Source organism: Chiloscyllium plagiosum, chromosome 2 (assembly GCF_004010195.1).
Source record: "Chiloscyllium plagiosum isolate BGI_BamShark_2017 chromosome 2, ASM401019v2, whole genome shotgun sequence".
NCBI classification, from domain to species: domain Eukaryota; kingdom Metazoa; phylum Chordata; class Chondrichthyes; order Orectolobiformes; family Hemiscylliidae; genus Chiloscyllium; species Chiloscyllium plagiosum.
The window spans coordinates 132,706,636-132,722,644 of NC_057711.1; the positions used below are offsets into that span (position 1 = coordinate 132,706,636).

Genomic DNA, 16,009 nt, shown 5'->3' on the forward strand with positions numbered 1-16,009 from the left:
CTGAGCTGGACATTTGGAACTGGGGTGAGGTGGGGGGAAGGGGAAATGAGGAAACTGTTGAAGTCCACATTGATGCCCTGGGGTTGAAGTGTTCTGAGGCGGAAGATGAGGCGTTCTTCCTCCAGGCGTCTGGTGGCATAGGTTTAGGATGAGAGGGCAAAGATATAAAAGAGACCTAAGGGGCAACTTTTTCACACAGAGGGTGGTATGCGTATGGAATGAGCTGTCGGAGGAAGTGGTGGAGGCTGGTACAATTGCAACATTTAAGAGGCATTTGGATGGATTTATGCATAGGAAGGGTTTGGAGGGATATGGGTTGGGTGCTGGCCAGATTGGGTTGGGATATCTGGTCAGCATGGACGTGTTGGACTGAAGGGTCTGTTTCCATGCTGTTCATCTTTATGACTCTATGCCAAAATATGTTTTGGGTTTAATATTAGGGAATGAACACGTCTGAGGAGAAAGTGAGGACTGCAGATGCTGAAGCTCAGAGTCGAGAGTGTAGTGCTGGAAAAGCAGAGCAGGTCAGGCAGCGTCTGAGGAGCAGGGGAATCGACGTTTCGGGCGTAAACCCTTCACCAGGATGAAGCCCTTCCTGATGAAGGGCTCATGCCTGAAACGTCAATTCTCCTGACTTTCGGATGCTGCCTGACCTGCTATGCTTTTCCAGCACCACACTCTCAACAATGAACACTTCTGAGTCCTGGCTCCTATACTAGGTACAGTATGCCAGTAATTTGCGATAATCGCAAAATACATAGCAGCTTCTCTGAGAATGTGGAGTGACAGATAAACTTCTATTGCTGCCAGTTAAGCACAAAGCATAAAGAACTCAGATAGAACATGAAGGCAGGATATTTTTGTTGCAGTTTCAGAAACAGCATAAAAATACATGCTGTGATCAAAAGGTAAAACTAATCGTTAAAATATTTACATATTTTTGCCTTCAATTTTTAAAAAATGCATGTTATTTTAAAATTTAAGCATACTTATTTTGTAAGCTGTTATAAAAATAAAGCCTCTGTTTTTGCATTTTTAAATTGAAATTAGATCTTATATTTCTCAAATTTTAAAAACTATGGCCTAATTTAGAAGAACATTACTCAGCCTTACTGTATAGTATTCAACTTGCGCCTTCAACAGCACAATATATACAGTGCCATGTTCCCTATGGGTGATGCACAATTAATCAATATTCAAAAAAAGCTAATCTCGTGATACCGACTGCTGGCTTGCGGTCAAATCAGTACACTTAACCAACTCCATCATGTTCTTCCTTCCTGTGTCACCATTTCCGTACCAATATTACATAACTATCTACTACTTTCCATGCTATCCTATTTTTCTCACCTCGTCACCAATCCACAAATTTCCTCACCGTTATTGCTGGCCACCAACCACACTGCCCATCTTACGCAGTTCTCCTGCATCCCTCCAGTCAGGGGTGCCCTTGGACTCCATTAACTTTCCATTGTTCTTTTTCTTCAACAAACTCAACACCACTGAGTGTGCCCGTCTAGGCCCATCAAATCAACCTAATCAGAACAGTGTGGACAGACAAAAACTAAATTAACTGAGAAGATGATAAAGATTATGTATTTTATTTTCCAAAATACAAAGGCTAAGAAAATCACATGCTCCCACTAAATAATTCTCAGATATTACTCTGTAATTGATTTTGTACAGGAAGCACTGTACTTCATAGGCCCCTATTATTCAAACTTTGCAGTAACGTTAGCTTTGGGCAATATTGTAAAATGGAAATTACCAATAAACAGTCTTTGTACATTTCTATTTAATCTTCCATTGAATTCAAGAAACATTATTAGACCAAAAATATTCTCACTGTGAATGAATAACCATATATAAACCTGTTCTTTTTACTCAAGCAGAATTCTAGATTTCATCAACTAAAAATGCAGAGGACAAAAAAGCAAAGCAGTAAATTACTGTCATAGTTTGCTAGCAAGACTGGGTAACAAAAAGATGACCATTTAGAAATTCCATTGGTGACAAACAAAGATCTGTACCAGTGCTGCAGGAGGCATTATGGACATTGAAGACTATCCAATAGAAGTGATAGCGTTTCTGGAATAGACAGTGCGCTATCCCCTGCTGAGGAGGCTATTCACACGGGCGTGCTGTGTATGTGTATGTGAAAGCTTCCCAGCTGTCAGACTTCTGTCCCAGCCTATCTGACGTAGGATTAACAAATTGAGAATATGTGACTCATTTAACCTACGTATTCACTTGTCACCCACCAAAGAGCAGCTTGCATATCTTCCAGACCGTAGAATGAAACAGAAGTGGAAATCAAAAAGAGGTATAAGATAGAACAAACCATCAGCTTCAACGTTGAATGGCTCCGTTGTAGCCAGCCCCAAGACGTACAGAACTATCTCATCCATAGGATTCAGGAGATGCAGGCATCCTTGTTCACAACCAGCTCTACTTATCTTACTTACACCCTTACCCTGCAAGAGAATGTCATGCTTTGTTGCACTGTTTTGGTGATATGCCTGCTAAAGCTGAATAGGTTGAGGTGTGTGGAACCAGAGAATGTCAAGCCGTCACCATTGGAATGTGAGGTAAAGTATCTGGACTTTAGAAATGGGACTTGAGTGTCTGGGACTGCTGATTTCTGACTGATGGTGGTGCAGTGGGGAAGGGATGTCATGTGTTTCTGCTTTGACTGAGCTAAGTATGCAATATAAGCTCAATAAACCTCTTGCGGCAAAGTTGTCAGCTCCTTGTGCTGATCTCTCTGCCTATGTGCTCCTACATAGTTTCTGCGGGCCTCCTGAACCATTCAAAATGTGGTTTCTTTTCTTCACCACTAAGGTTTCCAGAACTGTAATTGTGAACCAAAGAGCTCTCACGGTCTTTCCAAACATTCTACATCTAGTCCACATCATACAGGCAGCGGGTCATTGCTGTCTTCCATGAAGTAGCTCCCTTTTAAGGCTCTGTAACGACCAAGCAGGCTGCATCATATGTAATAGCATGAGCTATTCAGGCTTCTGCTGAGTGCTGAGTCAAGCAGTAGCAGAGCCACCATTTACAATATTTGTCACAAAGCTGTTCCTTTTCTCAAGTACACTGTGTTCCTGATTGTTTTCAGAGGGGTACAGAGATGAAAAGGGTACTGGGAGACCTTTTTGTTTATATGTAAACAGGTGAGACTTTAGGCCACAGCTTTCATATTTTAGAAGTAACATACATAATGAAAGGGGAGTCAGTCCTGAAAGCTGAATTCTTGTTGTTGAGTCAGTTCAGCAGTGGGCTGTGTAAAAACAGGCTGCGAGACTCTCTCTCTTCTACCCTTCTAACCTCAATCTGTAAGCCTCTGTTTCATTTTCACTGTGTTTAAGGAGCTTGTTTATTGGGACTGTGGTGAACCCATAACCTAACCACTCGATGCCTGGAGGAAGAATGCCTCATCTTCTGCCTTGGGATCCTGCAACCATACGGGATTAATATCGATTTCACCAGTTTCCTCATTTTCCCTCCCTGCACCTTATCCCAGTCCCAAGCCTCCAACTCGGCACTGCCCTCTTGACCTGTCCATCGTCTTTCCCATCTATCCACTCCACCCTCCTCTCCAACCTACCATTTTCTCCCTCACCTTCATCTACCTATTGGACTCTCAGCTACCTTACCCCCAGCCCCACCCCCTCCCATCTCAGCCCTCTGGACCACAAACCTCATTGCTGATGAAGGGTTTATGCTTGAAACCATGATTCTCCTGCTCCTTGGATGCTGCCTGACCTGCTGTGCTTTTCCAGCACCACACACTCTGATCTCCAGCATCTGCAGTCCTCACTTTTGGAAGTAACAAGAATCTGGCTTTGAAGTTGTGTAATTGAATGATCCAACAGATGTTTATTACAGCTACTGAACATGCACATATATTACATTTACAGGCACATCAATTTTTGAACTAAGGTAAAAATCACAAAGCCAGGTTATAGTCCATCAGGTTTATTTGGAAGCACTAGCTTTCGGAGCACCGTTCCTTCATCAGGTGGTTGTGGAGGTTATGATCATGCTCACAGAATTTATAGCCAAAGGAATCCAGTGTCATGGAGATGTGATACAGTAAAAAAAGATTAAAACTTTCATCTTTTATAATGGGATATGCTGGTTTGTTCTTTGATATGTAAATCCCAGAACTTCTGTTAAAAGATCTATATTTTTAACTTTTAAAAGATCTGTGATTCTTAACTTTGTCCACCCCAGTCCAACACTGGTACCTCCAAGTCATGGGCTAAGATAGTGTTCCCAGACACATTGATATTTACGGCACTCTCTGAACTATCTAAATTTAACTGAGTTGTGGTCACTATCTCCAGAATTCTACTCTACCTAAGATATTTCCAAATATTCGGTCTAAAACTGCCCCCCCCACCTTGTTGAATCTAAGAGTTTTGCTCCCTCTCTACTTTAAACACAGAAAATATCTCAGTTACTACTTGTGTAGTTAAACTATTATTGCCTTTTTTATTCACTCATAGGATGTAGTATCGCTGGCTTGCCAATGTTTTTGCCCATCCCTCGTTGCCTTTGAGAAGGTGGTGGTGAGATGCATTCTTGTACCTTTGTATTCTGCATGCTGTACAAGGACTCTCAATGCCATTAGGGAGTGTTGTGGATAAATACTACACAAGTTACCTTTAATTCGGCTTCTTATTAAGAAATCTCACGACAATCAAAACTGAAACAGACTTAAAACTTTATTACATGTAGCAACCAAAATAAGACCCCTCAAATAAGCTAGTTAATCCTCACAACTCAACTTGGCTATTACCCGATTAATGGCAGAATTTAACTACGATTCCAACCAACAGTGTCTGTCTCTGGTGTCCAGGGTTTTATGCTTGTGCAGTGCTGTTCTTTGAAGATTTGCTGCTGAATTGTCTGATGGAGAATTCTTGTACAGATTTTCATCCTTCAGGTATATGATGGGATATTTGATGATTGTTTGTTTCGAATCTTTCATCCAAATTTTAGACTACTCCTCTGAAACCATCAAGTTTGCAGCTTGCCTTCTTATCTGAAGTAGCTTCCTTTTACGTTTGGCACTGACTGTCTGAAGACACAGCCCTCCTGCAGTTAATTCCTTAAAAGCCTCTGCAGGGCAATCATTTGTCCTTTGGCATTAGGCAGCTAATCATCAAGCAACTGATAAAATAGTTCTATTTATGTAGTTTTGACTCCTCCTTCTAATTGATTTCAATTGCTATATAAGTTTGTCCTTGTCTTTAACAGTTTATTCCAGACAGTTATTGCTGCTTCTTTCATGTGTAACAGTTCATTTTTATTGATTCTTTTAATCCAAGAAATTACAAAAGTTCTGAAGTCTATAGTATCAGAGGAGGGCATGCAGAATTTTGACCAGTAACAGCGAAGGAACAGCGATATATTTCCAACTCAGGATGTGAGTTGACTTGGATTGTAGAGGAACTTGCAGGCGGTGTTCCCATGTATCTGCTGCCCTTGTCATAGGGTCATACAGCAAGAAAGCAGACCCTTTGATCCAACTTGTCCATGCTGACCTTTCCCAAACGAAAGAATCTCCTTTGCCTGTGTTTGGCCCATATCCCCCTAAACTTTCCTATTCATGTACCCGTCCAAATATCTTTTAAACATGGTAACTGTACCTATATCTACGACTTCTTCTGGCAGTTCATTCCACATATGAACTACCCTCTGTATGAAAAGGTTGCCCCTTAAGTCCCTTTTAAATCTTTCTCCTCTTACCTTACAATAATGCCCTCCAGTTTTGAACTCCCCTACCCTGGGGAAAAAGACTTTTGCTATTCGTCCCTCATGATGTTATAACTCTCTTTAAGGTAACCTCTCAATCTCCAATGCGCCAGAGACAAAGTCTCAGCCTATCCTTATAACACAAACCTTCCAGTCCCAGTACATTGTTGTAAATTCTTTCTGCAACCTCCCCAATTTAGTAATACCAGTCTTAAGGCTGGGCAACCAGAACTGTATACAGTACTCCAAAACTGGCCTCACTAACACTATCTAGCTGCAAGATGATGCCACAAGTCCTATACTCAATGCTCTGATCAATGAAGGCAAGCAAGCCAAACACCACCTTCACCATCCTGTCTACCTGTGATGCCACCTTCAAGGCAAAATGGACCTGAAGTCTTAAATCTAGGTGAATTTACACAGTGTATCTTGTGGATAATACACACTGGTGCTACTGAGTATCAGTGAGGAGGGAGTAGATGCTTGTTGATGTGGTATCAATCAAGCAGGCTGATTTGTTCTGGATGGTGTCAAGCTTCTTGAAGGTTGTTGGAGCTGCACTCAATCATTACACTCCTGACTTGTTGGTTGTTGAATCACTTAGCTCTGTCTATCATGTGCTGCTCTTTCCATATGGCATACTAGTCCTTCTTGGTTCCCTCCACTTCCGCAGACCCAGTCACGTAGTTATGGCCATTAGAATCCAATCAGTTCAACTGTAATGCTGCTGAGCCACTCTTGGTGATGGACAATGAAATCCTCCACTCTGAATACATTGTATGCCCTTGCCACACACAGTGCTTTCTCTCAAGCGTGGTGGAACATGCTCAGGTATTGATTCATCAGCCAAGAAAGAACAGCAAGTGGTAGTCAGCAGAGGGTTTCCCTGCCCATGTTCAAACTGAAGGCATGAGACTTAATGGGGTCCAGGGCCAATGCTGAGGATTCCTTGTGTCTCTCCTTCCTGACTGTATCCCACTGTGCCGCCACCCCTGACAGGTCTGTCCTGCCGGTGGGACAGGACATATTCAAGGATGGTGATATTGGGGACATTATCATACTCTCAGAATCATACCTGACCGATAATGTCAGGCTGTTGCTCGACTAATCTGTGAGACAGCTCTCCCAATTTTGTCACTAGCCCCCATTAACGAGGACTTTGCAGGGTCTACAGGGCTGTTTCCACCATTGCCTTTTGCACTGCCAAGGTCAATGCCAGGTTTCATTTCTTTGTGGAAACTTTGTAGCGATTGGTACAACTGAATGGGTTGCTAGGCCATTTCAGAGCACAGATAAGAGTCAACCACATTGCTGTTGGTCTGAAATCCCATGTAGGCCAGACCAGGTGAGGGTGGTAGATTTAATTCCCTGAAGAGTATTAGTGAGCCAGATGGGTGTTTTTCAACATTTGGCAATAGTTTCACTGTCATCAGTGGATTCCTAATTCCAGCTTTTCTTTTCATTGGCTTCAATGTCCACCATCACCACCCCTCACTCACGAGTAAACATGAGTGCGTGGCACACACTAAAGGTTTCTCTTGATGCTTTTCTTCCTGGATTGGAGAATTGCCTGTTATTAGAACAGTTAAGTAATCTTTTATTCTGTTAAGTTTTTAAATACAGTTAAGTTTTTCAATTTCTTCTTTTTGTTGTATTTTAATTATAGTGTATGAATAAAGATGGTCTTGCTTCAAGATTGATAGTTCAACCAAATTGCATCCAAAATGCAATACCTGGCACTTGGCTTTAAAATAAAGAGTGAGGTTCAGGGTATCATCTTATTGTGAGGGGGTTTGGTCTGGTCCATAAATATATGCTTCTCTGAAATCTGATTACATATTTGATCATCACTCCCTCCTCGGCTATTTCAGGATATATAGTACATACCTAACCTTATGCTTACCCCTTTGTGTATTTTAACGTCTATCACACACAACCTCATTTAATGATCCTTCCAAGATACCATCCTTCCTTACCTATAACTGATTCCTTGATCTGTCTGCTTGTAGTGTCCATGTGTCATGCTTCAAGTGATGTGAGCTGAGTTTGCATCTGAAAGCTTCATACTCTCAGGTCACATGTATGTTGCAATGATAGGAAGATGTCTCATGAAGGTATGCTAACGTATTGATAGGAGACACAAGACAAGATGGAGCATAAAAATAAGATAAAGGAAAGGATCAATAGTAGCTCCGTGGAGGAATTTCAGAGTTAAGAATGTGGGATCAGGAAGATAATAAATTGCTGTAGACAGTCTCGCTAATACTTTAAAAACATTTGAACAGACAATGCCAGTTCCACGAGAGAAGAGAACTCTGGAGATGTTGAGATCAACCATATCAAACAATGCATAAGTGTCAAGGGATAATGTCACACAATCACAGCGTCATCTGTCATTTGGTGAAATATAAAAAAAGGAGTAACAGCTGGCCATTCAACCCTTCAAACATGTGCCACCAATCCTTAGGTTAATTGCAGATCATCCAACTTTATAGTCTATTCCTTTTTTCTCAACGTACCCTTTTATCCCTTTAGACCTAAGAACTGTATCTATCTCATTCTTGAAAATATTCAACATTTTAGAGTCGACCATTTTCTTGAAAATTCCACAAGTTAGCCACTCTTTGGGTGAAGAAATCTCTCAACTCAGTCCTAAATGCCCTACTCACATCCTTACACTGTGACCCTAGTTCTGGACTGCCTAGTCATCGGAAACATTCATCCTATGTTTATTCTGTCTAGTCTTGTTATTCTTCTAAATTCCATTGAATATGGTCCTACTCTCTCCTCATTCATAAGTCCTGCTACCACAGTAATCAATGTAGTAAACCTTCATTGTACTCCTTCCATAACCAAACACCCTTCCTTGGTCAAGGAGACCAAACTGCGTATAATTCCCCAGGTTTGGTGTAACAAGGCCTGATACAATTAAGGTAAGACATCCCTGCACATGTACATGAATCCTCTTGCCATGAATACCAATATACTATTTGCCTGATTCATCACCTTCTGCATTTGCATGTTTATTTGCAGTTACACCCAGTTTTTATTGCACCCTCTTTCCCAATCTATTGCTATTCAGATAATATGACTATTTTTTCACCTCAGCGTATGACCCCACATATTTCATCCTGCATGCATATTAGTGCTGCTGCAGTGAAATAAGGTATTCAAAAGTTTTTTGACAGAAAAGATTAACAAGGACATTGGAGGTGACAGCATTAACATGGGAGAGAGAAAATGAGAGATTTCAATGGTAGATGGAACTAGGGCAGGCTGTATTGAGGAGGGTATAATAATAGTAATCTCAAGAGGGAAGTTACTACCTGAGGAATGGGAACCACATACGTGTCAGCTGGCTTGGGGGGAGCAAATGGGGAATGGGGAGTTGGATGGTCAGCAGTTAAGTGGGAAATGGATGAGATTTCTTGTCTATTAAGAGATGGAGAAACTAAAGAATTGGAGACTCAAGATGAGAGCTGAGAAAGCTGAAATAGGCTGATTCTGGAAGACTGTGGCACTGGAGTTTCATGTAGTACAATGGCAATGGATGGTGTATGGCTAAATTTGTGTTCAAGATATAAAAAAATCAGTCTTAAAGGTGCGAATGAGATAATGTTTACAAGTACCGACTTGTTTCATAATTTAGGAGAGAAATCCTTGTATGTTTTTATATAGACATATTTTTATTCCTGTATAATATTGTACAAATAAAATAGCAAAGGAATGACATGCATTCTACTTATGCCTAACCCTGCTTGAATATTGCACAAGGCACTATCACATCGAAGAATTGCTTTTCCAGTTTTTTAAAAATGCATTTAAAGTGGTATACTGGGAAAACAGCCATTTATACACAGAATATTCAAAATGCTTCCTGAGAGACCCAATGCTGCTAGTATTGTAGCTTCCGTTTTCAATTCACCATATGTTTCAGTGAAGTACTCACTACATCTGCCAAGATTTCAGTTGTATGGCAACACAGGCCATATTCAAATAAGTCACCGTATCTGAAGAAACATATTCAATTTTAGTTCAAACATCCTTTGCTAAATTAGCTATGGGAGCAACAAATACTAATTTGACCAAAAAAAAAAAGAGTTGAGTAGTTCACCCTGTTAATAGCCTCACTTTGTCTACAGTGCATTGGATCAACTGTAGAAACCATGTACAAATTTAATTTAGCAAGATGACCTTGCTTCTAAAGGCTATCATTCTTTCAAAGATAACACTCCTCACACAAGGCTGGTTGTTCTATCTGAATATACTGAGCAAGAGCAGGAGCAGGCCATTTGGCCCCTTGAGCCTGCTTCACTATTCAAAACGATAGTAACTGATCTGTTTGTATTTCAAAGTCCACATTTGCATCTACTCTTGATAACCCATGTTTGACCTGCTTGATATGAACCTACCCATCTTTGTCTTAAAGATATTCAACCAACCTTCTTCCACCCCTTTCTGAGGCAGAGAATTCCAACGTTTCTAAAAATCCATCTGCCCTGACAGTGCCTGGATTACTGACCTACAAAAGGAAACATCCTTTCTACATTCATCTTGTCAAGACCATTCTGACTTTATACTTCACATCATCCCTCACTCTTCAAAACTTTAGTGAAAACATGTCCAAACCATCCAACCAATCCTCATAAGACAATATGCTAATTCCAGGGATCAATCACGTAAATTTCCTTTGAACCACTTCCAATTCTTTTATATCTTTCATTAAATAAGGACACCAAAACTGCATCAACATTTGACATGCAGTCTCAAGGTCCTGCAAAACTAAAGGACCACATTCCCACTTTTATGTTCAACTCCTCTTGTATCAAAGAGTAGCAATTCATTGCTTTCTTGACTTGCATGTTGTGCCTGCACAATAATAACTTGCAATTCATACAATAAACACCTAGATCCCTCCGCACCTCAGAACTGTGCAGTCATTCACCATTTAAATAATAATCTGCTTATTTTATTCTTCCTGCCAAAGTGAATTTCACATTTTCATACATTACACTCCATCTCCTAAAATTTTACCCCCACACACAACCTATTTATTTCCATCTGCAACTGCCTTATGTCTCAGAGTCATAGAGATGTACAGCACATAAACAGACCCTTCGGTCCAACTCATCCATGCAGACTAGATATCCTAAACTGATTTAGGCCCCTGTGCCAGTATTTAGCCCATATTCTCCTCAAGCCTTCCTATTCATGTATCCATTCAGTGCCTTTTAAATGGTGTAGTTGCACCAGCCTCCACCTCTTCCTCTGGCAGCTCATTCAAAATATGCACCATCCTCTGCATAGAAAAGCTGCCCCTTGGGTCCCTTTTAAATCTTGCTCTTCTCACCTTAAACCTATGCCCTCTAGTTTTGGGACTCCCCTACACTGGGGAAAAGATCTCGACTATTCACCCTATCCATGTTCCTCATGGTTTTATAAACCTCTAAGGTTTCTTCACAACATACTTTCATACTGGCTTGATACTGTCTGTGAATTTAGCAACTATGCCATCACTTCCCTCATCCACGTCATTGATGTAAATTGTAAAAAGTTGAGGCCCTGGCACAGATCTGAGAAACTCCACTCATCACACTCTGCCAACCAGACAAAGGTCCATTTACACTCTGTTTTCTGCCACCACCAACCTTCTATTCAAGCGAATGTTACCCTTTACACCGTGAGCTTCTGAATTTACCCCCTCTAATTCTAAGGCTGTGTCCACGGGTCCTAGTCTCCTCGTCTAACGGAAACAATTTCCTTCTGCCACCACCAACCTTCTATTCAAGCGAATGTTACCCTTTACACCGTGAGCTTTTATCTTCCACAATAATGTTTGACATAACAACGTATCAAATGCCTTTTGAAAATCCAAATGTATGGCATCTACAGGCTTCCCTTTATCCACAGTTCATATTATTCCTCAAAGAACTTGAATGAATTTGTTAAGTACAATCCCCCTTGGGGAAGCCAAGCTAATTCTTCTCAACTATCTTGTTAGACCATAAGACCATAAGACATAGGAGTGGAAGTAAGGCCATTCAGCCCATCGAGTCCGCTCCGCCATTCAATCATGGCTGATGCGCATTTCAGCTCCACTTACCAGCGTTCTCCCCGTAGCCCTTAATTCCTCTAGACAACAAGAATCTATCAATCTCGGCCTTGAAGACATTTAGCGTCCCGGCTTCCACTGCACTCCATGGCAATGAATTCCACAGGCCCACCACTCTCTGGCTGAAGAAATGTCTCCGCATTTCTGTTCTGAAATGACCCCCTCTAATTCTAAGGCTGTGTCCACGGGTCCTAGTCTCCTCGCCTAATGGAAACAATTTCCTAGCGTCCACCCTCTCCAAGCCATGTATTATCTTATAAGTTTCTATTAGATCTCCCCTTAATCTTCTAAACTCCAAAGAATACAATCCCAGTATCCTCAGCCATTCCTCATATGTTAGGCCTACCATTCCAGGGATCATCCGTGTGAATCTCCGCTGGACACGTTCCAGTGCCAGTATGTCCTTCCTGAGGTGTGGGGACCAAAACTGGACACAGTACTCCAAATGGGGCCTAACCAGAGCTTTATAAAGTCTTAGTAGTACATCTCTGCTTTTATATTCCAACCCTCTTGAGATAAGAGACAACATTGCATTCGCTTTCTTAATCACGGACTCAACCTGCATGTTTACCTTTAGAGAATCCTCGACTAGCACTCCCAGATCCCTTTGTGCTTTAGCTTTATTAATTTTCTCACCATTTAGAAAGTAGTCAATGCTTTTATTCTTTTTGCCAAAGTGCAAGACCTCGCACTTGCTCACGTTAAATTCCATCAGCCATTTCCTGGACCACTCTCCCAACCTGTCTAGATCCTTCTGTAGCCTCCCCACTTCCTCAGTACTACCTGCCTGTCCACCTAACTTCGTATCATCGGCAAAATTCGCTAGAATGCCCCCGGTTCCCTCATCCAAATCATTAATATATAATGCGAACAGCTGTGGCCCCAGCACCGAACCCTGCGGGACACCGCTCGTCACCGGCTGCCATTCTGAAAAAGAACCTTTTATCCCAACTCTCTGCCTTCTGTTAGACAGCCAATCCTCAATCCATCCCAGCAGCTCACCTCGAACACCATGGGCCCTCACCTTGCTCAGCAGCCTCCCGTGTGGCACCTTATCAAAGGCCTTTTGAAAGTCTAGATAGACCACATCCACTGGGTTTCCCTGGTCTAACCTACTTGTTACCTCTTCAAAAAATTCCAACAGGTTTGTCAGGCATGACCTCCCTTTACTAAATCCATGCTGACTTGTTCTAATCAGACTCTGCTCTTCCAAGAATTTAGAAACCTCATCCTTAATGATGGATTCTAGAATTTTACCAACAAATTGTTGTTAAATTAATTTTTTTTATATGCACAACTATAATCACTTCAATGATCAATTCTAATACCTTCCATGATAGTTGTCAACTTAACAAGATTATAGTTTCCAGTTTACTGCCTCCCTCCTTCTTGAAGGGGGTATTTATATTTGATACTTTCCAGTCTGATGGAACCTTTTCTGAACTTCGGAAATTTTGCAAGTTTAATACCAATGTATCTATTGCCTCATTAGCAACCTCTTTTAAGACCCTAGGATGAAATCGTTCTGGATCTGAAGACTCGTTAGCCCACAGCCCCAGCACTTGGACAAAAAAAAGGGCTTTTGTACACAGTCATAAATTAAGGCAATCACCTGATGAAGGAGCAGCACTCCGAAAGCTAGTGTGCTTCCAATTAAACCTGTTGGACTATAACCTGGTGGTGTGTGATTTTTAACTTTGTACACCCGAGTCCAACACTGGCATCTCCAAATCATGACTATATTTATGGGGGCTGGAGAATGAGGGGCCAGCCAGAAAAACACTGGAATTGACCAGTCTGGAGATAAGGGTTTCAGCATCAATGAGGTCAGGTAAGAGAACAAATGGCAAATTTTGTACGAGATCAGATACAAAGCCAGAGACTCTGTTTGCAGTTAAACAAGATTGCTGCCAGCTGTCTGATTCAGTTCAAGACAATAACACAGGACCGAACTGTTTGTTATGTACACAGTTTGTAGCCACAGCTGAAATCAATAGCTTTGTTTTTTTTCAGTGTTTAACTTAAGGAATTTGCAACCTTCTCAAGATAATTTCTAATCTTTACCACCTTTTAACAGAAGGGCTGTGGAAGAGTTCAGTCAAGCAGACTGACAACACAGGAAATGAAACAGTGAAAAGTGGTGGTGGGGAAGTACAGCACATAATGTTGTTGTCACTTGTACAGATTACATTGCCACAGGCAATAATAAAAATCAAGAGGGCCAATGATAGATTCTTGTGGAGTTGTGGAAATAACTGTATGGGTGGGCAGAGAAACCATTAAATGCAATCTTACTAACTAGCTTACAATATGAAGAATAATAAATATGCGACACTGGAGGAGAATGGTTGTAGCAGACTTTGTCCAAGGCTGCAGCAAATTTGAAAGAACATAGTTCTATGGAGAATAGAAATCTGATTTCCATAATCATGTCCATGAACTTCTGCAAAGATGGGCATGGATTTTGGAACCAACATGTTCAAGGACTTACTGAAATCCTCAATATTACACAAGATTTAAACCTAGTTTGGAATATATGCCTATTTGTCCCAGGTTTCTCCTAATTCATTGTGGTACTTGCGCATTTGCGACAAATGCAGTTAATATAAAAATTGCCATAGGCTAGTTGGACCTAAGGGTCTGTTTGCTTCCTGTATATCTCTATGACTCTATTAGGAATCAGCAGCAAACCAATTTCCACAATAAGGGGATTTCAAGGGTCTCCATATTACAGGAATTGTATAACCAATTAGCTCTTTTTTATTGTATAAACAGTGACTCATTCTGGGATAGGATTCCAGCAACATGTGGCACCACCTACTTATTAGAAAGATAATCCAGAACAGTGGGTACCTGAAGAATATTTGGCTGTAGAAATAAGACAGACGGATAGGCAACAGAAAGTAAGGAATGTATATAGTGACTCCACAATCTCAGGATATCCCTCAGCAATTTACAGCCAATAATACACTTATGAGTGTAGCCATTGTAATATAAATGAACACTGCAGTCACAATTAGCACCCATTTCCATAAAAGAGGAATGAATTTATTTGTTTCTGTCATGTGAATTGAGGAAAAATATTAGCCAAACACCAGAGAACAACACCCCTACTTTTTAAAATAGTAACTCAGAGATTTTCTAGTCCACTTGAGAATAGCCTTGGTTTGCTTTTCATGTTTAATTTCTTACAGCACCTCTAGTACTGCAAGCCTCCCTTAGTATATAATTAAATGTCAGTCATGACTTTCATGTTTCGCTCTCCGAAATGGAACATGAACCCCAACCTTCTACCTCAGAGGTTAGAGTCCTGCCAACTAAACCACAACTGGCACAGCACTTACTGACATATGACAAGCTGCCAGGATGATGTACGCTAAAGCATAAATAAATCACTGGGTCATGAGAATAATGTCGCTTATATGGTCTCAAATGGCATCCAACATGGCAAGAGAGAGGATATGCTGTTTAAAAAGAACACTTATAAATAAACCGGAATGGAAAAAAAATACAGAAAGCATGAAACATGTTACTAACAAGACTTTGAATGTGTAACTTTTTTTTCTCCAGATTAAAATAGTGCATTTTAATCATCAACATACCATGTCACATAATTATGGGGAAGCAGGTTTCAATCTACAAATACCACATTTTTACAGGCTGACAGGATGGATCACTGAGGATTCCCAAGATTCTTGTCTCCCAGAAAAAAGGGAATACTAACAGGTCTTCTTCACCACTCAGGATTCAGTTACGATGCTGCAAAGGCTTGGAGGCAAGTCAATTGCTCTTCCTTGAAACTATGTGTTAAGGCGGACCTTTCATGTTGTAAAGTTATATTTAAAAACAGTCACCTGTTATACATCTGAGGAGAAAGTGAGGTCTGCAGATGCTGGAGATCAGAGCTGAAAATGTGTTGCTGGAAAAGCGCAGCAGGTCAGACAGCATCCAGGAACAGGGGAATCGACGTGTCGGGCATAAGCCCTCCTCCAGGAAGGCTTATGCCCGAAACGTCGATTCCCCTGTTCGCTGGATGCTGCCTGACCTGCTGCGCTTTTCCAGCAACACATTTTCAGCTCTGTTATACATCTGAGACAATCCTCCTACCATAAGGTTGCCTGCTTAAATTCC

General features: G+C 41.1%; 1 protein-coding gene across 5 annotated transcripts in view; it reads right to left on the reverse strand.

Moving 5' to 3' along the window:
- LOC122564059 (transcription factor RFX3-like) overlaps positions 1-16,009 on the reverse strand; it is a 309,606-nt gene that overhangs the window by 162,513 nt on the left and 131,084 nt on the right. For 3 of the 5 annotated variants that reach the window (XM_043718555.1, XM_043718547.1, XM_043718565.1), the window contains one exon: positions 1,379-1,535. The exons of 1 other annotated variant lie outside the window; for it this stretch is intronic. In XM_043718555.1, the coding sequence (XP_043574490.1) occupies positions 1,379-1,430 (52 nt within the window). In that variant the 5' untranslated portion in view covers positions 1,431-1,535. Of the gene's footprint in view, positions 1-1,378; positions 1,536-4,845; positions 4,851-5,670; positions 5,682-16,009 lie in introns of those variants that run through there. One more of the 5 variants, XM_043718579.1, reaches the window with a different exon arrangement.